Below are 21,697 nucleotides of genomic sequence, written 5' to 3' on the forward strand. Positions count from 1 at the left end.
TGTAATCCAGACGTTGGCTCCATGTGGTCTATGGGCCACCGGCCAGGCTGTGGGACAGGAGCTGCACTCAGAGGCGAGGTCCCGGCTGCCGCGGGAGCAGGTGGACTGCTGCTGTGGCTATGGGGACATCCACACAGCCATCCCACCCTGGATGGACATCAGGATGGGCCAAAGGGTTGTGAGGACATGCAGCTGGGGGGAGGAGGGATGCAGCAGGAAGGTGAAGGACATCTGGGGATCCTCAGGGGAATCATCCCAGGAGGGCAAGAAGACTTGCATGTATTTGGATGATGCACATGGTGACTCTCTTATACCCCTCATTTCCAGGTAGTGGTGTGTGTTTTGGAGAGGCAGTCAGGATTTTCCTTCTTATTAGGAACTGCTTTTGGTGAAAATCCCTGCATGGAAGAGCTGCTGTTGCGCTGGTAGGATCACGTCTGAGAGTGCCATCTAATGTGAAATCACAGCTGAATCAAGACTTGCATCTTTCTTTTTTTTTTTTTGGTTTTGTTTGCATTCCTAAAAATCATCCAGACGCTTTCTCCTCTTTAAAAGCAGCAGTGCTCAAACCTCTCCAGCTGCCGTTATGAAATGAGTGAGTTATTCTAGCTAAATTGAGTAGATTGGACTGGAAACACTTCTGGAAATACTGTGCAGGTTGTGGACCAGCTGCTGGCAAAACCAACCAGGGTTTCATACACAGTGGGTCCTAAAAAAGAAATGATACTTCACCATAGTGATTCCCCCCCCCCTTTTTTATTCTGCAGCAAGCACAATCCTGCACTTTTTAATTAAATTTTGAGTTGTGCTGGCGCTGGGAGGGGGCTGTAAGTCTGCAGCATGAAAAGGCAGTTGTTTCCTTCGTGATGGTTGCTTTCTGTGCCTCCATCAGGTGGTTGGTGACCTGAGACAACACCACGTGTGAGGGGACAGAGTGGAGGGAACCGTTTTTCATCTGATAGCAGAGTTTTCCTTGCTTTTCCACCCCCTCGATGAGGTCACTCTTCCTCTGCTGCACTCAGCCAGTGGCCCAGCAGCAGAGGGAGTAAAGCAAAAGTTTGCAGTAATTGAGGTAACTCTGTAGAGCATCCAGTGGGGAGCAGGAGGGGTCCACTGGGGACAGGTACACGGGTGCTGATCCTAATCCAGGTTGGCACTTGTGAGTATCTCAGTTTCCTCTGGTGATCTCCCCACGTCTGCCTCAGTCTAATGCTCTCAGGTCCAATTCAGTTTCTCGGAAATTTTCTGCCTTCCCAAGAGTATATCTGAACTCTTTATTGAGGGCTGTGGTGGTGCATGAAGGCTCCCCAGCCTCCTTCCCTGCCTGAGCAGCAGGGGCAGGTGCACTGGGCTGGATGAGGACAGAGCACAGAGCAGCCCCAGTGGCTTTTGAGTTAATTTTCTTTTGGGTGCGTAGTCAAAAATCCTCCCACCAGCAACTCCCCATCTTTCCCTGGGAAGAATATTATCATGGAGATATAAAATGTTGTATAGATGGAGTGAGCCAAATTCTTCAGCCTGCTGCTGGTGTTCTTGTTCGTGAAGTATATGACCTTTTTGACTCCCTTCTTAAATATTTCTCCTTTCCAGTTTGAGTCATGTCTTAATCCATCACACAGATAGGAATTTTGTTTTTGTTTTTTTTTTTGCTTGTTGTCTGCTGTCAGGTATCCATCCAGATCAGCTGGAGCCAGCTACTCCATCCTGCCTGTGCAGTAGCAGCAAAGTCCAGTCACAGCCTTGCCACTGCTGCCTCCGTGAGCTACCACTAGTTACTGAATGAATCCAGCTTTAATGCTGTGCTCTCAGGGATATTTAGATAGGACCACAAAGATGATTAGAGGGATGGAACACCTCTCGTATGGAGAAAGTCTGAGAGAGTTGGGATTGTTCAGCCTGGAGAAGGTTCCAGGGTGACTTTATTGCAGCCTTCCAGTACCTGAAAAGGGGCTAAAAGAAATCTGGAGGGGGACTGTTTACAAGGGTGTGTAGTGATAGGACGAGGGGGAATGGCTTCAAGATGAAAGAGAGTAGGTTGAAATTGGGTATTGGGAAGAAATTCTTCAGTGTAAGGATGATAAGGCACTAGAACAGTTGCCCAGAGAAGGCCAAGCTGAATGGGGCTTTGAACAACCTGGTCTAGTGGAAGGTGGCCCTGGCCATGGAAAGAGGGTTGGAACTAGATGATCTTTAAAGTCCCTTCCAATCCAAATCATTCTAGTATACTATGATATTTGAACATAAAAGGGTCCTTTGCCCCAACCTCCTAAAGGAAAAATCCTTAAATGCTTTGAAGTGTTGTATTCAAGAGTCTGGAACTTGCTCCAACCAGTTGAGCAAGAGGGTGACAGAACTGGGGAGATGCTGCTGGTTACATCCCATCTGCTGCTGAGTTACTGAAGAAATTTTGATGCCTTAGAGTCAAAACTTGAATCAGTCTTAACTTGAATTAGTCTTTGCAGATTGAGATGTTCCTGCTTTGCTCTTAAAAGCCTCTCTGTCACTCTACAGAGAACCTTGGAAGCAATACAGGAGAAACCACTTCCTCCAGCTCCTCGCAGTCTGTCTTGGCCAAAGACTTGCTTCCATTTTGATGCACTTTAGCAGAAGCAGGATACTTGGGAGTGTTGGCAGTTCATTTCTTGTTGCAGAGTAGCAGCTGTACGGTGCAGATTCCCACAGCTGACTCTGCAGCATTAAACTAAGGTTTTGAAGTGTTGCTTGTGGTCCAAGAACACGTGGCTTTACACAACGGCTTTAAACTAGGCCATGCTCTGATTTTGGGGGAAGACCAGTTGATGGGGAGCTGTCACCAGCATCTGAGTTGGCATGTTGTAGTGGGAAGAGAAGTGACTGCATCCTCCCTCCTCTGCTGTAAATTTTGCTGGAGATGGAACACACTGTTCATGATGACATGGTTATGTGACCTCCTGGGACCTCTCTTAATTGTGGTGAGAACTTCCCTGCTTTGCCTTTCTGATGATTTTAGAGTGGTAGAACTATCATGCAATTGATCCCTTGTGGTAAAAATAAATTTTTTGGAGGAAATTTTGCTCCTTAGCTGCTTTATCTTAACTTACATTATAGTTTGACTGAAGACACCCATTTCATCCTGCTGTGCACAGGGTCAGAGACCCTGCATACCTTGTCTGGAACCCAAAGGCACTCGGCAAACTCCACGGGGAGCTTTACTTGTGTGTACTTGGGACTGTGGTATGCTGATACACTGCTTTAAAATGGCATTTGTGCTATGGCTGGGGCTTTTTGCTGGGGACTCCACGTGCTTTGGAAAGCACTGCTCTGCTCTAGGCAGGAAAACAAGGATCTGAGGGGGCTCAAATTGCTGTGATCGGCCTCGGAAATCCTCTGCCTGGCTGTGTTGAGTGAGAGACTTGCTCTTGGCATCGGTGGGGAGGGATTTCACCCTTTGGAAATGTTTCAGAAGCGTGAAATGCTGTCCCTCCCAGCGTGCCGACCGCGCTGGGCAGAATTTTTCCCCTGCCCCCCTCTCACCAGGGAAATTTTTATACCTGCTAAAGTTTTCCCTGTGTTTTTCAAATTTACATTATCAGCACAAATTACTTTCTCTTCTCTTTTGGTTGTAAAAACCCATTTTGAATGGCCAGTCTGCTTTCTGAGGAGGAGTTATTTAAGCGCAGTAGGTCATCAGTGTATCACACATATTACGGCCATGCCTTGGCATTTGTTTTGGGTTTGTAATCCAACACCCAGCTGCTTCGGCCTCAGACTCCAGGCAGCTATTTAGTGGTTCAGCTAGTGTTGAGGAATGCATTGTGGTGCTGTTTACTTCATTATGTGCAAGGCTTATATGGAGTACAGTGAGGTTCAGTTAAAAAAAACACAAGAAAACAAAACACGACCAAAGCTGAAAACCGAGGCTATGAAATAGGCTTAGTATAGATGTTAACCCACGTCAGGGTAGAGGGACCCAACAGAGAAAATTTGGGTTATATTCTACAGTCATTGCAAGCATTCTTGCTGATGAAAGCAGAGATTACTTACAGTGTGATAGGGAACTGGACCAAGAAAAAAAAAAAAAGATCCCTCTACTCCTCTGCTGCAGCTGTTCTGTTGCTTCTCCATCTCTGGCTGAGCAAAAAGCACTGGAAAACCCCACGCCAAGCAGTAAATGGGGCTTTCCTCTGGGAATACTCAGGTTTTGCTGGTCCTGATCTAGGTTAATGTTTCAGTTGCAGACTTGGATGGTTTCACCCAGCATTTGCACATCCCCAAACTCTCTGGTTTTCACTGAAGTGCTATGGGGGGAGTTACCCCTTGCCTTAATTTGTATCTAGTGAAAGTGCGTGAAGTGAAGGCGAGTTGAATTCATTACGTTTAGCTGGATAATTAGGATGCTGCTGGCTGGTTACGTAAAGGGTGGTAGTAAGCAAAGCTTTTGATCAGCTGATGAGGATTTTGTGCGTATTCCTGCTGAGGCTCTCTAAGTCTCCCCGGGGGTGAGGAGCAGTGGCGGCTCTTAAGCGGATCTAGGGTACGGAAATCTTGCTGCTCTGGGAGAAGGGGCAGAGGGCAGAGCTCTTCCTGCTCTTTAGCAGGTGAAGGCTGTCACAATGGTGCCTTGGCCGCAGAAGAGCTGCTCGTGACAGACAAATATGTTCTCTTTGAAATGAGGAGTGATTAATGGGACGCTATTCCCGTCCCCGTGCTGCAACAGCTGGTGTTGGAGGAGAAATCAGAGGATACAGAAAAATTCTGAAAGCTCAGCCCTTGCCCCCTGTCTCATGGATGAATTTGGTGGGGTCCAGGTGGTTAACTGGACTCCCAGTTTGGGCTGACCACAGTAGGTCATGTACTGGGTGTTGCCAAATAAAAAAAAAAAAAACGAAAAAAAAGTGCTTTTCTGAGCTGGAAGTTCAGAATATGTGTGTGTAAGCTTTTGGAGGAGCCACTGCACTGCAGCACCACCTCTAAATGCTCCAGCAGACAGGGTGGGATGCTCAGTCATAGGGCTTTGCTGGTCCCAAGAGGTAGTACCTGGTTGGGTCACTTCATGGTTTTACTGGAGGAAGAGAGTGATAACCTTCTCCTCATGCTTTATGGAGCCTGGACCCGCTGAATTCAGACTTCTTTGAAAAATAATGGATGACCTGAAAAGAATAAAGTGGGATTAAATACAAATCTTATGACAGCTTGACTGTGTGAACTGGGCACAGCAGTTTGGGGGTTTTTTTTGGTATTGGGGCTAGAGAGCAGTAATTCTGTTTGCCATTGGGCTTTCTAAAGATGAGATCATCTCCAACCCAAACCATTCTATGATTCTTTTTTAACTTCTTATTGTTCTCATGGTGAAGATACAAGTGATAATACAAGAATGCATCCAGGTGGGCAGGGGGGAGGTCTGGAGTGCTGGATGGGCACAATTACCCAGCAGAGAAAGTTTAAAATGCATTTGGGTTTATATGAGCAAAAAGTCCCTTGGCATATGCAGCTGCATCTGACTTGGCATTTATTTTTTGGGTTCAGAGTTCTGCCTTAAGGCTCAGGTATCATTGACATATTTTTTAGGGATGTCATTATATCCAGTAAGCAAACTGTGCTGGGCTCTAGGAAGGGTTTAATGAGTAAAGGTTGGAGCAGTGACCTTTTCCACATGTATTGTTCTGAATGTGATCCTGCTGTAGAGCCTGGTGTCTGACTGCCCTGCATTTGTGGCTGGAGTCGAGGCTTTATCAGCTGAGCTCAACATTGCTTATCAAATCCTGAGGCAGGAGTTCAGTTTCAGTGCCAAAAAGAGAAACTCTTTTTTTTTTTTCCCTTTCCTTTTTTTCCTCTTTCTTTTTTCCCCCTTTTTCTTTCCCCTCTCTTCTTTTTTCCCCCTTCCTTCCCTTATTTTTTTTCCCCCTCTTCTGTGTTCCCCCCACTCTTTTACTTTTTATTTCCACAAGGAGTGAAATTTGAGGGAAATGAGAGAGACAGTGGTCTTCTTCCATGCTCCTTCCCAGGCCATTGAACTGATGGAAGCTGAGGGTCAAGGTGGGACTCCTCCCCATGGATCTGCTAAAAATGAATACATAGGTAGCATCCTTTAGAAATTATCTCTGTGCTGTGCTCCTGTGTTGAAAAGAGAAAGGAAAAAGAAAAAGAAATCTAAGCCTATACATAACAAAGCAAATAAGAAGAACCAGTATTTCACTGAGAAGGGACGAAAACATCCCTTAATTCCAATAATCTCTTTGTCCTTTGCAGAGGCAGTAAAGAAGGATCTTCCTGCCTCAAAGCTGATGCTTCCAGAAAGGTTTCTTTCTGTCTTTAGATTCGGAGATGTGTTGGATCTTGCAAATGTCTTCAGCTGTGAAATTGTTAATATCCAGCTGTTTTTGTAGTGGAGGGCAGGTAGAAGTGGCTGTGTGGATTTTCTTTCCCTGTTTTCCTTGTCAGGGTAGGTTCAGTATCTTATACTGTGCAGTGGCTTTCATTAAGGTGGTTTCCAAGCAATAGCACTTCAGTGGTTTTGCTTTCTTTCTTTCTCTCCCTACTTTTCTGTTGGCACATTTCAGATTTGAGAAGACTTGAAGAAAGCTGGACACATTTTCCGTGTTTTCTCACCTAACCTGCAAATCCTTCCCTGCAACCTGGGACCAACTCCTACCTGTGCCCCATTTTTCCAGACTCCCAAACCTTTGCAGTACCAGGCTTGAAAAAACCATAGCTGATGCTTTCTTATATGTTAAGGGACAGTCTAAAAATAGTGCTCTGCCCTTTTTAACAGAAGCATGTATTATTAAAGAAAGCATGAACAGGCGATGGAGTCAGAATAAAATCCCCCTTCTTCTCGCTGAAGAGAAGCTTTTAAAGCCTCTAAGTGAAAATACTTGACCCTTTCGAAAACAGGAGCTTCTCCTTGGGAACTGCAGTGTAAACTTTGAATTCCTCAGCTTGTGGCAAGGTGCTTGTTTACCTCTGCAAATTTAGTACCTGGGTGATGGGTGAGATTTGTGGGTTTTTTTCGCTCGAAGAGGAGCAGCAGCAAGGATGGAGCTGGAACCAGCATTTTCCTACCTCTGTGCCCTTGCACTTCTGCCAGGTGCTCGTAGGTGGTTTATATATAGTGATAACGGGGCCAATTGTGTTTATCTTGGGATGCAGGGGTATAAAATGCTCCTAAATTGGGCTGGTAGTACCTGACACTGCACAGTCACTCACGGGGGTGCTGCGGGGTGTAAAGTGACACCGTGGTGCTGCAGCTGCATCTTGGGTTCAGTGCTGGCTCAGATGAAGTGAACAAGATGCCCTGTGCCTGTTCTTGTCTGAATGACCAGTTGGGACAAATTATTGCAGGGTGTTTCTAAGCAGCAGACTCGTCTCTTTGGCTCAGTTTTCTCTGTGTGGTGCTCGTTGAATAACAGTGTGTATAATAAGCAATTAATGTCTATACATTTAATTTTAGAGGACACTGTAAATAACAGGTTTTACTTCCCTCCCTCCCCCAACTGTTGCCTTGAATTTCATTCTCTTTAATTATACTAACAAATGTGGGGAAATTATAAATATTTATAGTGGAATGAGTGGCTTTATTCCATGAGTGAGTGAATGTCCCAAGGTTGATTATAATCTTCCATTCAGTCACAAATCAAAAGTATCTATTATACAACTTCAAGAATGAAACTCCAAACTTCTGCCAAAGGCAGAATGAAGCAACTTCACATGTCGGGAACGTTGTTAGTACGAATCATGGTGTGACTGGCCAATACATTTTTGTTATCCTTCTTTCTGAGCAGCTAAAAAGTGAATTATATGGCTGTAATTCTGGTGTGACAGTGCATTTTAGATGCTGCCAATAACTAATTTTTGAAAAACAAATGTCAGGCATTGTGCTTTGACATTGACTTTGATTCAGTGTGTCTCTTTTAATTTGTTAAAGGATATTTAGCCAGGCATATGAAATGATGGGAACACCAGAATTTTTCCCACTTTTTTTTTTTTTTTACATTTATTGTGAAACCTCTCCTTTCAATATTGCGTTTATTTCCCAGGTTTCTCTCTGGCAATCTGGATTTCTTCCTGCATCCTTTCCACACATGCTGGTCACAGGAGAAGCCATCCTCCTGGCACACCAGGGTGTTACTGGAAATACTGTATGTCCATTCATGTCAAAGAGCATTTATTAACAGCATAACCCTTTGTATGTCCTAAAACAATTTTTTTTACTTGTTTCTTCTGCCTTTTTTTCTCATTTGAGAAGTGCTGTGCCATTACAGAGATGGGTCTTCTCTTGCTGCAATAAGAATACTTTCAGGTGGAGCTGTGGAAGTTGAGCTTTGATCACTTGGTGGAAAAATAAGAGCTAAAAGTTTGATATACTTTAAGGCTGGTTAGTTTGCATCAACATATTCCTGCTTTTGCTTTATGACTGCATGACTGAGAAGAAAGGGAAAACATCTCAGCTTTCACCACTGAACATTTGATTGTCACTTCAGTGTTAGTGCTGTGAGCAGCTCTTGGTGGGTGAATCCCTCAGCCTGTGTTCCACATCTCTGCTAAACTGCTGGGACTGCTTCTGTGGGCTCTGGCTGTGTGTTTTCATCAAGTTGCTCCAAAGAGAACCTGCCTGAACTTTTTACAAGGAAGGGAAAAAAATGTGTATATATATATACATATAATATATATGCATGTGTGTATCTATTAACACACATATGTATAAAAATAATATATATCAAAAAATTGCATCTATAACCACTGAGTAATGTTCTGTTTGATTCAAATTTTCTGTGAAAAGAAATATAGAGAAGACTTTCAAGCCTTCTTTCAGAACTTTATTAGGTATTTTTCTTTGTACCTGCTGTAAGGCAGCCAGATAGATTTTTAATGGTGTGGATTGTATTTCATAAAGGGCCCAACATAATAGAGTCCTCACTGGAGCCTGTGATAGAGACAGTGATCATTATTGGCAATAAAAAGTGGCAAATTTGCTGAAAGTGCCTTGTGATTTTATAAATTCAAGTGTCTATCTTAACATTGTGCTTAAATAAATGGGTCTCAAATTAAGAATTTAAGTTAAGGTAATATTCCCAAAGGTTTCAAGATTTTTGTTTTGACTTTGAAAAGCTGAAATAAATTCACTTTAGTTTATCACTCATCCCCCTACCTTTTTATTATTGAAGAGGACTGAAGTGACAGTATCTAAAAGTGGTCAGATAAAATATTGGTTGTGTAACTTTTTAATAGGCATTTTCAACTGCAAATAGCAGGTTTGAGTTGAAGCTTGACTAAAAGACGTGTCAGGCATAAATTTCTACCTTTTTTCTTGGTTTTTTTTTTGTTAATTCTTAGTTTTTAAAGTAAGTTGTAGTGATGGACAAATGCTATATACTCTCCCATTTCAGAGCTCCTGGCATCTGTTCCTTTGGCCTTCTGTGAACATCCCCAGCCTTGCCTTTCCACTTTCAATGTTTCCTCCATCCCCAGGATCACACAATCTTTTTTTTAAACTCCTTTTCCTCATCTTTAAAGGTTCTTCTCAGCTCCATCCCTGGTCTCTTAGGTGATGTGGTGCTTTGTTACTCCAACCATGCCGGCCCTAATCATCCATTTGTCTGGCCCTGCCGTGGGTGTCCATGGCATGTCTTTCATGTTCTTCTTAAATAGGTCCATGAAGATGTTTCTTTTTCCTCCTAATTGTTCTTTAAGACTCAGGGGATCATACAGAGAGTTGGTATTCACAAATACTAAGAGAAAAGCCCTTTAGATTTACTCAGATAGATAATTCAGGGAATCCTGGAAATACAGTTCCGATAGGATGCTGAGGATTTTAACTTTCCAAACCTCATGAATTTTAGATGGTGCCTGTGTAAAATCACATTATCTGTGTGTCTTGTTGTGGATTTCTGTTCTTATCTCTACTGCTCTCCCTTTCCATTGCTTCTTCTCAAATTAAATTGCAAATGACAAGGTGGCAGAGCAGAGAGGGGGGAAGGGCAGGAACCCCTCATAGAATCACAGAATCATGAAGGTTGAAAAGGCCATTAACCCAGTACTGCCAGGCCCACCACTAAACCATGTCCTAAGCTCCACATCAACACGTTTTTTGATGGTTCCTACCACCATGAGAGCTTCATCCTGTTTCAGACCTTTTGATACTACTTCAAGATAGACCTTTTCATTGAGTGACACGCATAATTCCCCAACAGAACCATTCACCGGCAATTTCCTGGGGCTAGTTTGTGCTCCCTGCTTGGGCAGGCAGCTTTCGTGTCTTTTATACAGACCACAGTGACTTTGTGATACTCAGCAATGACTTATTTTCTTCCTACAGTTGGAGTAAGGTTACTTATGTGGCATGGTTGCTGGTAAGGCTCCTGGCAGCCCAGCTCCATAAGTCAAACAGAACTGATTGTGGAATGCTTCCCCTGCATTTTAACCTCAGGTCATGTCACGCTGGGTCTCAGTGGCCACGCAGTGGGAAAGAGGACGTGTGCTCACCACACCGGGGAGGCTCGGGGTGCTCTGCTGTGGGCATTTGTCATGTAGCTTTTGTCATGCATAATAAAAGTCATATTTATGGATTGGTAGGGCACGCTGTCCCGCTCCTGAATGGGAATTTGTACTTCACAGCCCAGGAGGCACCCAAGTGTCTGCTGAGGGTGAGAGCCATCGAAAGTAGCCAAGAGCCAAGTGCAAGAAGGAGGGGGAGAAAGCAAGGTCCTAATTTTTCTAAAGGAAAGCATGGCTGAACACCTGCTGTTCCCCAACAGAATAATATGAATTTGCATCAAAAAGGGGTCCCAATCAGTCGTGCTGGCTGCTTTTGAGGAGAGCAGTTGTGTCTGGAGGCATTCTGTTGGGGGGAGATGTCTTCCAGTGAAAGCGTTTTCCACACAAGGGCCGTGGGGCCCACCCCGCGGCTGGCATTTACAGAGGGGTGGAAATGCTATTTAAATTTCAAATGGCCTCAAGTTTTCACAGTTGCCATGTCAATAGATCAAGTTCCTTGAAATACATTTTAAGCGGAGTTTACACAGAGCCGCGGGAGCCCGCATTGACTCCGAGGGCTGCCTTTATTGTGCCTCCAGCAGCGGTAAGTCAATATGGCACATTGAAAGCAGCTCTGCTCTGCTGCTGAGTGAAAGTTAGCAAATTCCCCCGTCTCCTTCCAACTCTTTTTTTTTTTTGTTTTTTTTTTTTGCGTAGCAGCATGTTTAACTAGCTGAAATGATCTTTCCCTGCCCCCCACCCCCTTCCTTCTTTCTTCTTCCCTTTGACTTGTTTTGGGAAGGCGGCAGTTAGATCAGGCTGTCAAACTCATCACACCTTCCAAATGCCTGTCCAGGCACGGCTGAAAAACTGGGCAGATACAAGGGAAGGTAACAGGAAGACAAGTGGCACCGGGACAGTGCTGATAAGGACAGGCAGTTGCTTAGTACAGAACAATAGAAAATAAAACTCGGAAAACAAGATGGGCTAGAAGAGTGGTCGTGTTTCATTGCAGGAGGTGATAAAGGTTACAAACCCGTTATTCCAGGAACAACATCCTCTGGGAGTGACCTGATCTGACCCTCCCTCCAACTGTTACCCATACCTTATTGTAGTTCTCACTCATTTATCTTCCCTCCCTACCAAAATAGAGTCTGGGCTTGCAGCAGGTGTGCGCTATGGGCAAAGACTGCTGGAGATAGGGTTGTCTCCAAATGGAGGTGGGATGGGAGCTCCCAGCATGGCTGGAGGTGTCTGCTCCTGGGAAAGGCTTGAGATGTTGTCATTAACTTCCCCAACTGATCTATCAGGGTATGAATGTATCTGACATAAATGTCATGGGTTAAAACCACTGGACTTTTTCCTGGAGGGATGGTGCCTGGAGCAATGCATTGTGATTCTGTGCCCTGCAGTTCATGGCTCATGCTGGAATCAAACTTCATGGCTGGTCTTCTGGCATGTGTCTGCAGTTGTTGTGTGGGTGCATGCAGCAAGTATGCAGCACTGGGAACTGTCTTTTTTGATTTCTACAAGGCATATTTGAAACGCTTCTGGAGATGATGTGTGCGCTTCCTTCTCCATCATCCGCTCATGCGTGAAAAACTGTTGTTTCTCCTTGGTGTGACCACCATACAGGCTGTCCCTAGCAAAGGTGCTCTTTAATTATTTCTTGCTGTGCTTTCCCAGTGGGTATATGAGCCTGAACATCCTCATCCATGGTGAGAGGATGCCAGCAGGTTCTGATTTTGAGTTCGACCTGCTTCAATGTTTTACCATCTGCAGAGTCTTCCTCCTCACACTGGTGAGGAGCTGCAGCAGTTCTGCAAGCCCGAGTCTAGACTTTGAATTTTAAATGCTCTGGTATGAGTTGTTTTGTTTCTGTTTGGATTGTGCCTACTGCTTCTATCCCCTAGTCCTACCCTGCCAGGATAAATCACTCTTGAGGTGACCACGCATTTCCTGAGAAATACCGTCAACTTGAGCAGGCAAACGGCTGACCGGGCACAGCACCACGTGATGTTGGGTGCTGATGATGGATCTTTTGCTTCTGCAACCCAGGGAATGTTCCTCTCCCTTTTCCAGGGCTCTGGTAAAGCTCTCTGATTGTGGTAGCCAAAAAAGGATGGTTGGATTTACAGTCTACCAGAAATAGAGAGTAGTATGGGAGAAACATATGTCTCGATTCTTAAATGGGGAAAAAGAAAATATTTAGGAAGGAAAAGCAGTTCTGTGACTAATTATTTTTAATTGTTGTCTTTTTTTTAAAAAAAAGATCAAGATTGTTAGAGTGCTTCTTTCCCTCCAGAACATCTACAAGTGATCAGGCTACCAAACAGACTAATTAGATGTCAAATAGACTTCAGTTCTTAAATTGGTTTAGTTACACAATGCAAAACATCACATTGGGAAGCAGATGGCGTGTCATTTTTAATATGTCTTGTAACTTGCCTGAAACCACTTCAAAGTTTTCTTAAAGAAAATATTGTTATTACTGACCAAAAGAAATGCCACTGAGTGGCTGTCAGCATAACAAGATGTTGGGTCAATGTCTTACAAATATTGTCAGTGCCTTCAGAGGCTTAAAAGTAGAGGTATCTATTTAAAGGGGTTTATATTCAGTGTATAAAGAGCTGGTGCTCTCTTAGAAAATCGGGACCCTTTAATTGAGACCCAGTTGGACAAATTGGACACCAAAAAATGAAGGCTATGATATAATTAGTTTTTAAAAATTCTTTCTCTTTGCTCGGACTGTATAGTTCAATTGATAAGTCTGGTGGGCTCTGACTTCCTTAGGAATGCCTGTGTTGCCCTGGAATCTAAATGATCCATTGAAGAGGACTATGGAGAACTAGAAACCCCCACAGCAGCGGGGGGAACCCTTACCCTCGTTTGCAAAAACATGAAAATGGCTCAATATCTTGTAACTCAAGTCATTACAGCATTAATAAAAACAGCATTAAGTGCTGCCAGGCTGTTCCATTACAACCTTAATTACTGAAAGAGTAGGAAATGAGTGTTTGGGTGAAAAAACAGCTTTAGGATTGTGGTGGAGATTAAGCAATAGCAAATTGGAGGGAGAGCTGTGCTCAGTGATCAAAGCTAGGAGATAACCTCGGTTGCATTTCAAATTCTCCCCAAAGCTTTCAGTGGCTTTGGAAGGGGTATTTGTTGCATGGGTAGGGAAGTCCATGAGATACTGACAAGAGCAATGAAAATAAAGTCAGTAGTATGTGAAGGGATGAGATTTTTTTTTTATAGGCTCTAAAATATATAAAAGGTCAGTTTAAGTATCCTCAGTTGATTTAATGCCTGAAGAAACATGTCTAAATATTATTAGAAGAGTATTGGTTTGGGTTGGGGTGAAAATCATAAAACAAATCAGTGTAGGCAAAACAAGGTAGAGAGTTATTTTCTCTCTAATATTCTTCGTTCATACGACCGAAGTTTCCTCTATTTTTCCTCTATATTTCCTATTAGTTTCCTCTTCATTACTTAAAATTCCTATTTCGAAAGGAAAGTGATAAATGAATTGATTTGAAATTAGTATCTTAACGAGTTGTGCAAACTTTGGAAATACCTTCTTCTTTTAGCACAAAATCATAATAAAAAAAATAGTGGAATTTCCTCCCTCCCTTCCATCCCAAATGCTTAAATGGCAGGAGGAGCAGGGTAAGCTTTGCCACAAGGCATTCCCTTATCAAGGATGCTTAATTGCCTCTGAGTCTACTAATCTAATATATGAACAAATACCAAAACAATTAATAGTGTTGATTTAAAATCCATTTTCCCCTCTTTTCTTTCTGCTTCCCCCTCCCCAAATCTCTTTACGTATTCATCCCGTTGGCAACAGGTTGTGAAATTGGGTAATGTATTGACTCTGTGGGTTGGGAAGCTGTGGCAGGGACGGTGAAGATGGAGGAGTGGGTTTGGATGCACTGGCAGTGGGGGATGCTTCCTGCTGGGATGAGGTGTGGTCTAAAACTTCAGTTGGCTGTGGGACCTTTGCTCGTCCTCATGGGAAAAAGCAGCCTGGATAACCCCTTCCCTGGGCAGGGAAGAGGGGAGATGGCCCTTTTGAGTTATTTTCACACCCTTTAGTCCCCCTGCTGGTAACACAGTTTTTAATTAACCTCATTAATAGGGTATGCAGGGCCTCAGTCAATCTCTGGGCGATCACTCCCAAGAATATCTTGCTAAGGGAGGCTACGATAAGTGCATTTGGCACCAGAATGTGCCGAAGATCTTTGACTGTGATGCTAATTGCTTGTGTCATCCTTCTCCCTGCTGCCAGCTACAAAAGGTTCTGGAGATTTTCCTGAATGGCAAAGAGTTTCTTTGGAAAGAAAACAACCTTGACTCTACTTTTGATCATTTTACACGGCAACGGTTGTTTTTTAGTGCTGCTCTGGGGGATTTGAGGAAGAGGCAGAAGTTTAGAGGGGAACCACATGTGGACCTACTGGAGAGCTGGGGGTTTTTGAAAGGCACACTTCGCCTTTGGGTGCTTTAGAAAACCTGGTTTTAAAATAAATTTAAAAAAAGCAAACTGAAGATGTAAACGAAAAGAAGTAATGGGCAGGATTGTTTCTTGCCCTTGTTTCTTTCTGGCTTCCCCTAAACGGGAGTTTATGATAACATGGAGCTGCACTGAGGTCATGAAGTTTGCAGAATAGCAAACAGGTGGAAGAGAAGGCAAAAAGATTGGGATTAGTTGAGGGTTTTTGTTTTCGGGAAATGGTCATCCAGGGTGTTTTTGTTGCAAGCTGTTTTCTGTTGGGTGCAAATCCCATCATAACATTTTATTCAAATCGTGGAATGACTTTATTTTTTGGTACCTGGTGGGTTTCATCCTACGTGGCTTTGCAGACCCATCCATGTTTTTACTAAGGACAATAGAGCAAATGGCTTGCTTTTGTTTGCTCCTTTCCCTAGACACTTCATAAACAGTCTGTGCATCAATAAGTCCTCATCCCCTGAATTATGATATGCCTCAGTTTGTGGGTTTAGATTCATTCAACTCTTTTTTTTTTTTTTTTTTAAGGCAGAATCTGCTTCATTTTGTTACAAAGGACTTATGGAAACTTTCAGCACAACCATAGTTTTTTGTCTTGCTGTGGGAGAAAGATGCTGGGGTGTTTTAAGAGAAATCTGGTGAGAAGGTGGGTTCGGGGGTGCCTTTGCTGGTGAGCAAGTGTGGATGTTTGATCACCTTCCTGGTGGTGCAGAATGATCCTAGAATGGGAAACGTGTTGGAGAAAGAAGTGAGGAGCATCTCTATTGCCTGTCTCACACGTTGAATCCTACCCTACTCATTATTTTAATTAATGTTTTACTTTGCTGTTTGTTTGCGTGAGGGCTGCACTCTACCACTCCTCTCTTGACCATGCACTCAAAGAAAAAGAAATGACCCAAAAACTATGACCTACTGTTGTCTTTCATTCTCCAAGCTATTTTTAGTAACTGTAGTTTTTGTTTATGCCATATCAAAAAAAAAACATTCACCCTTTTAGCAGCCTCCCTTGGTGGGCTGCAGAAGAATGGGAAAGCCCTCTAACCATTTCCCCCACTTCATTTTCCATAAAGTGCAGGGATTTTGAACAGAAAACCTGACAAGTCATTTCCTATCATGCATTGTAATTATCTATTATAATAGGGAATAAAGGATTAATTAGTTTTCAAGCTGCAGATATGATTTAATTAGTTTTCAAGCTGTATCTGAAACACCTGTCTTGGCAAAATCAAAGTGTTTTCATTTAGGGGGGAAAAAAATAGGAGTGAGGAAGCGAAGAAGGGAGCAAGCACAGAGTGACTGATGTTTTCTGACCCACAGGGTCGCTCCCCTATTTTCCACCCTCACTGAGGTGTGATGTGTTTTTTTAACTGTCCAGTTTATAGTGTGTTTAATTGTGCTGATGTGCATGTGCTTGCTCAGGATGCATCATTGCCAATTCCTACCACTCCTCCCCAAAATCGAAGGAATTTTGAGTGTTCTCTATAGGATGCATGTGCTGACTCCAGAGATGCCACAACAGAGAGGAAAGGATCAAAGCCCACTATTTTTTTGTGAAAGTCTCATTTCCAGTCACTGTGTTGTGGGAGAGCAAAGTGGTGGCCGTGAAACTCTCCTCTGGCCATTGATTTAGAGACAGTTCAGTGCTGAGTGTTCAAATGAAGTCAAAGGATGCTTTTGGTGTATGTGAGCAGCAGCTGAAGTCTCCATAGCAGGCAGCAGTGTGATTCCACTGGGACTAAATGTGATTTTGGAGGAAAAGGGGTGTAAACCAGAAGGATTGAGGGATGGGTTTTGTTGTGGCATCACTGCTAGCACCCAGGACTCGTGGGATGATGTGGGAAAGGGAAATCTCTGGCTGCAGATTCTCTTGAGGGACAGTTCTGCCTAAGAGTGAAACTGCAGCCTCTCTAACGCCTTTTCCTTCCATAATAATAATAATAACAATAATAACAACCACAATAAATATAATAACAACAACAAAGCATGTATATGCTGTATATATTACATATACTATATATGCTATATTTTATATGCATATAAATATGCTATATAGCATATTTAGCATGTATAGCATATAAATATTTTATATAGCATATAAATTATTAATTTTATTATTGTTATTATCGTTGTCATCTGCAAGAAACTAAGCTGGTTCTTCCTCTCTTTTCCCACAAAACCATGTTTTGGAATCATTCCCTCAGAAGGGGTGTCCAGAGGAATGAGAGTTTTGCTTTTTGGAGGTGGGAAAAATGGACTATTCCTGAAAAAAAGCTTTTTTTTTTTTTTTTAATTCAGTGTCTGTTTTAATTGGTGCATATTTTTTCCCCTCCATTTCCCTTCCTTCCCCTCTCCCCCCCACACCCTTTTAGTTCAAATCCTGCCTTACGGAGCAGCGCTATCTCCCCGGGCAGGCTCAGGGGTGCAGCGTGCTTTCCTCCTGTAGTAGTACTAAAGGTCAGGCTTCCCTGCAGTGGCTTTTTTGGCTGGGTTATTTTTAAACTCGGATCAGCCCATCCTCTCCTCTCCTCTCCCTTCCACCACACTCGCACGCGGCAGGGTCTGCGGCAGCAGAACGACGAGCCGGCTCCACTTGAGCTTATTTTCTTGCTGTTGTTTTTATTTTGGTTTCGTTTTTTTTCTTTTTTTTTTTTTTTAATTTATTTTTGGTTTGGTGTTTTTTTGTAGGTTTTTTTTGTTTTGTTTTGTTTTGGGTTTTTTTTGTGTTGTTGGGGTTTTTTTTTGTTTTGTTTTTTTTTTTTGGAACCGCTGGGGCTCTGCGGTTGGGTTGCGCCTGGGTGCTCGCCAGCAGCTATAAATAGCGTTGTGTACAAGCAAGAAGTGCCTGAATGAGGTTGAGCGGCAGGAAAGGAAAAGCCCCTTTTGGCTTCCAGCTGGCTGCCGGCCAAGCAGCGCATTGCTTCAGCAGATGAGTGTTTTGAGGTAGCGTGGGAAGGAGAGAGAGCAGTGAGTAAGATGGTCTTTCTCCGGTTAGAGGTGTGTGTGTATGCCTCCGTGTGCGTGCCTTTTGTTGGGGTTTGTATTTTATGAATGGCTGCCTGCGGGCAGGGCCGGGATGCTGCAGGGGCGGCCTCCCCACTGAGGTTTGACCCCTGGAGGTGCTAATGAGGGAGCCTCGGGAAGCACAGTCGTGGTGAGGATGCTCAGGAGGATCACAGGTGAAGTGGTGCCGGTTTGGGAATCAGGTAGGTTTTGGTTGTAATTTTACGCCTGCTTCTGACATGTTTGGCATCACTCAAGTTTCTTCTGCCTTTTTTTCCTGGTCTGGAGCGTGCTGTCATGTCTGAACTGGGATGTTGCATGTGATGGTGGGCGTCCCATCTCCAGAGCTTCTCATGACAGCTCAAGATCCTGATGGGTTTTGGACTTCCAAGCTCAGGTTCAACCACCCAGAGGGTGGTTGGGCAGGGAAACAGCTCCATCAGCTCAAGAAGCATTTGGATGATACTCTCAGGCATCTGGTGTGACTCTTGGGGATGGTCCTGTGCAGGGCTAAGAGTTGGACTCAATGATCCTTGTGGGTCCCTTCCAACTCAGCATATTCTGTGATTCTGTGAATTAGGAATAGAATCCCATCCCCTGGAGGGATGGGACCATCATGAATCACTTCCTTCATCCCCAACGTCTCTGGGGCTGAGCTGCTGGTTTAGTACACCAAAGAGCACCCATAGCCCCAAACTTGCTTCCTTGCACCAAACCTTTTCCTTCCCAGGGGATGGTGATGATTTCTTCCATTACTGTATCACTGAGTGGACCCTGGTGCAGTTGGGGCTGTGCAAGTAGACTAGATGGAAACACTCAAATGCTTCATAAATACATTTTCCCCTCAGAGCACAGATAACTGAATTTTAATCAGACTTTGTTTAAGGAGTCTTTTATCGCTATATATATTAAAAAAAAACGAATAAGAAGTGCCTTTAACTGCAATATGTAGAAGCATGGATTAGATGACAGTTACTATTGAATTAAATGAGTTTTTATCAGAACACTTAGAGACACTTTTTCAATAAAGCCTGAATTGGAGTGGGGAAAACCTGACTTCCCTCTGTCCAGTTCTTTCAGCTCCACTGAAAGGACAAGCCACAGATCAGCCTGGAGAGCCTACCTGATTTGTGGGAAGAAAGGGGATGAGGAGAGTTTGCTGTCTTTGGCTTTCAGATTTAAAAACAATAAAGCCCCCACAAAATTTCCTTTTTTGAGTATAGACTGCACTTGCTAAATTTTAGTCTGAAACTTGAGTTATGAGATGTTAAAACCAGGGGTGAGAAGTAGAAATTTAGGGAATTTTTCACTTTTCTCTCCCCCATGATAGTTTGTTTGCAAACTCAGTGAGAAACATTTATGCTAAAAGAATACAATCTTTAACAAGTACAAGTAAATGATTTTATTAACTGGATGAGATTTCTTTAAAACTTTCAAACTGATGAATTACCACTGCAAAAAAATGAGCAGGACATTAGGGATCAGCTGATCTGCTGATGACGTCAGCATTAGTTTTTAATAGTGATGATAATGAGGCAGTAATTGCCTATATGGCAGAACAATAGAATCAGATGTTTATGGTCGCCTGTGCTGTGTCCTGATATGAGTTATTGTCACCCTGGCTGCCCAGAGGAACCTCAGGTCCTGCCCAGTGTGCTTCAGAAAAGCCATACACTTTCTTAAATGTTTTGGGGACTATCTTTTTTTTTTTCCCTCAAGTTTCCTGATAATTGTGTTGATCATTCTGCAATATGGGCAATGCAGTGTTAATTTAAAAAATAAATCAATCTCCCTCCTTTTGGTTTCATAGCTGTTCAAATGCTGTAGCTGCATTGTATTGCTGGATCATTTTTTTTTCCTTCTGTAATTGAATAGTCTCAAAATGCAGGAATGGCACTATTTATTTGAGCTGTTTAGAAGAAAATTAATAGGGCTATTTTTATGATTGGTCTTTTGTGTCATGATCTTATTTTTCACTATCTGATTTATGTAGCTAGAGTAAAAGACCGAAAAAAAATATTTCAGCCTCGTTTGAATTGCTAATATTTCTTTTATAGAGGTGTAGGCTGGAATTTTGTAATTTCTTCTTTTGGAGTAGGACACAGAGAGCTCGTGCAGGAAAACCTGAAATAAGTTTCTTTTGTGGTGTTGTAATATCAGGGCTGCTTTGATCTCCCACGGTGAAATGTAAGATGCTGCAAAATGCAGGACTGCTTGAGAGACCAAGGGATGTGTTTTTTCCCCCCCTTAAATGCCCCCCTTCGAGCAGCTGGATCAGAGTGGGACTCTCTGGAGGGGATGGGGTGGGGGCTGCTGGCTGGAAATGCCATTAGTGGAATTCGAGTGGAGAAGGTCGGCAGAGCCCTTTCTTAAACTCAAGTGAAGGTTGTGACCCCCAAGTCCTGGTGGGGCACCATCCTCTTTGAGGCTGCAGGATCGGTCCCGGATGAAACTGAGACGTGGAGGGCTGGCTTTCCACTTTGGAAAAGGGAACAATTTGTTCTGCACCGTGGTGTTTGCTCACCCCGGTCAGAGATCAAACGTCAGGCTGAGCTGGGAGTTTGCAAGGGGCAGTTTGGGAAGTCTGCAAAGAAGTGGACATGAGGGCACCACCTTCCCGACCAGGTTTGATCCCTCTGAGCTATGTTTTCTCCTTGATGCTGGCAGTGCATGTGCATGTGAGGTATTTCAGAGGTGCTGCTCCATTTGCTTGAGTGAACACGGATTTTGGGTGAAGGGAGGGTCTTGGTGGCTTTCAATCAGTCCCTGCCCTGCCATGTGTGTCTGTCCTGAGCTACTTGCAGTGACAAGAAAACAGGGTGGTTTGAACCCCTGGAAGGAGATATGTCCCTGCCTGTGCTAAGGGGTGGGTGACTTTTCAAACCCAGCACTTACTTGGATGCACTGCACTTACCTTCTCATCCCCCTTTCTTCTGACTTAGCAGAGGAGTAAAGCATGAAGTCTCACTCTTATTTTTACCCGTGGTAAGCAGCTCTGCTTTGATCTAATTATTTAAAACGTTGACAGTTCCTTTTTCCTCCCCCCACCCTTTGCCATGTAGATGATTAGAAGCAGACAGATACCACCAACTCGTGGTTCTGCCTCTTTCCTCCCCTTTCCTGGTGTGAATGTCTGTAAGGACTTGAGGGGGTGCAGAAGGACTGGCTGCCCCTCCAGCTTTTCCCCAGCATTGCTGTCATGCTGAGCTGCACTGGGAGGTTTCTGATGGCTCTTCCTTCGCCTTTTCTGGCAGCAGGAACTTGCTGTCCAGGGAAACACTGTTATCTCTGTGATAAAATGCAGTTTATGTTTTTTGGGGGGTTTGGGGTTTTTTTGTTCTTTGTTTGGTTTTCGTTGGTGGGTTTTTTTTGGTTTTTTTTGGTTTTTTTTGAGAAACAGCCTTCTTACAGTCACAGCTACTGGAGGAAATAAATTGTGCAACTTTAAGGAGACTGAGCCAAGCCAGACTTTTGGAGTGCTGCTGCCTGGTCCCTGGGAGCTGGTCCCTGGGAGCTCCCTCTCCTTGGTGGCCTTGGCTTGTTTGTGGAGCCACAGCTGATAGGGAAGTGTTGTCCTCTAATAAACGAGAGATAGCGGCTAAGGAGATGTTAATAGCAGAAGGTGCCACATGAAAAACTAACACCCAGAGCACTGTGAGGGCTGTTGGCAGTGATTTCTTTCCTGTGTGGACTTTGGTGCGTTCCCGGGCTGCACAGTTCATGGACATCAGG

The 21,697-nt window shown here is 43.7% G+C and overlaps 1 protein-coding gene across 3 annotated transcripts in view; it reads left to right on the forward strand.

Moving 5' to 3' along the window:
• Nucleotides 1–21,697, forward strand: part of ACVR2B (activin A receptor type 2B) — a 108,434-nt gene that overhangs the window by 20,663 nt on the left and 66,074 nt on the right. The window contains exon 1 of one of the 3 annotated variants that reach the window (XM_051768302.1): nucleotides 20,500–20,590. The exons of the other annotated variants lie outside the window; for them this stretch is intronic. Coding sequence (XP_051624262.1) covers nucleotides 20,566–20,590 — 25 coding nt within the window. The 5' untranslated portion in view covers nucleotides 20,500–20,565. Of the gene's footprint in view, nucleotides 1–20,499; nucleotides 20,591–21,697 lie in introns of those variants that run through there. 3 annotated transcript variants of the gene reach the window in all.

This window comes from Manacus candei, unplaced genomic scaffold (genome assembly GCF_025592945.1).
Source record: "Manacus candei isolate 608988 ecotype Guabito, Panama unplaced genomic scaffold, ASM2559294v1 h1tg000094l, whole genome shotgun sequence".
NCBI lineage: Eukaryota > Metazoa > Chordata > Aves > Passeriformes > Pipridae > Manacus > Manacus candei.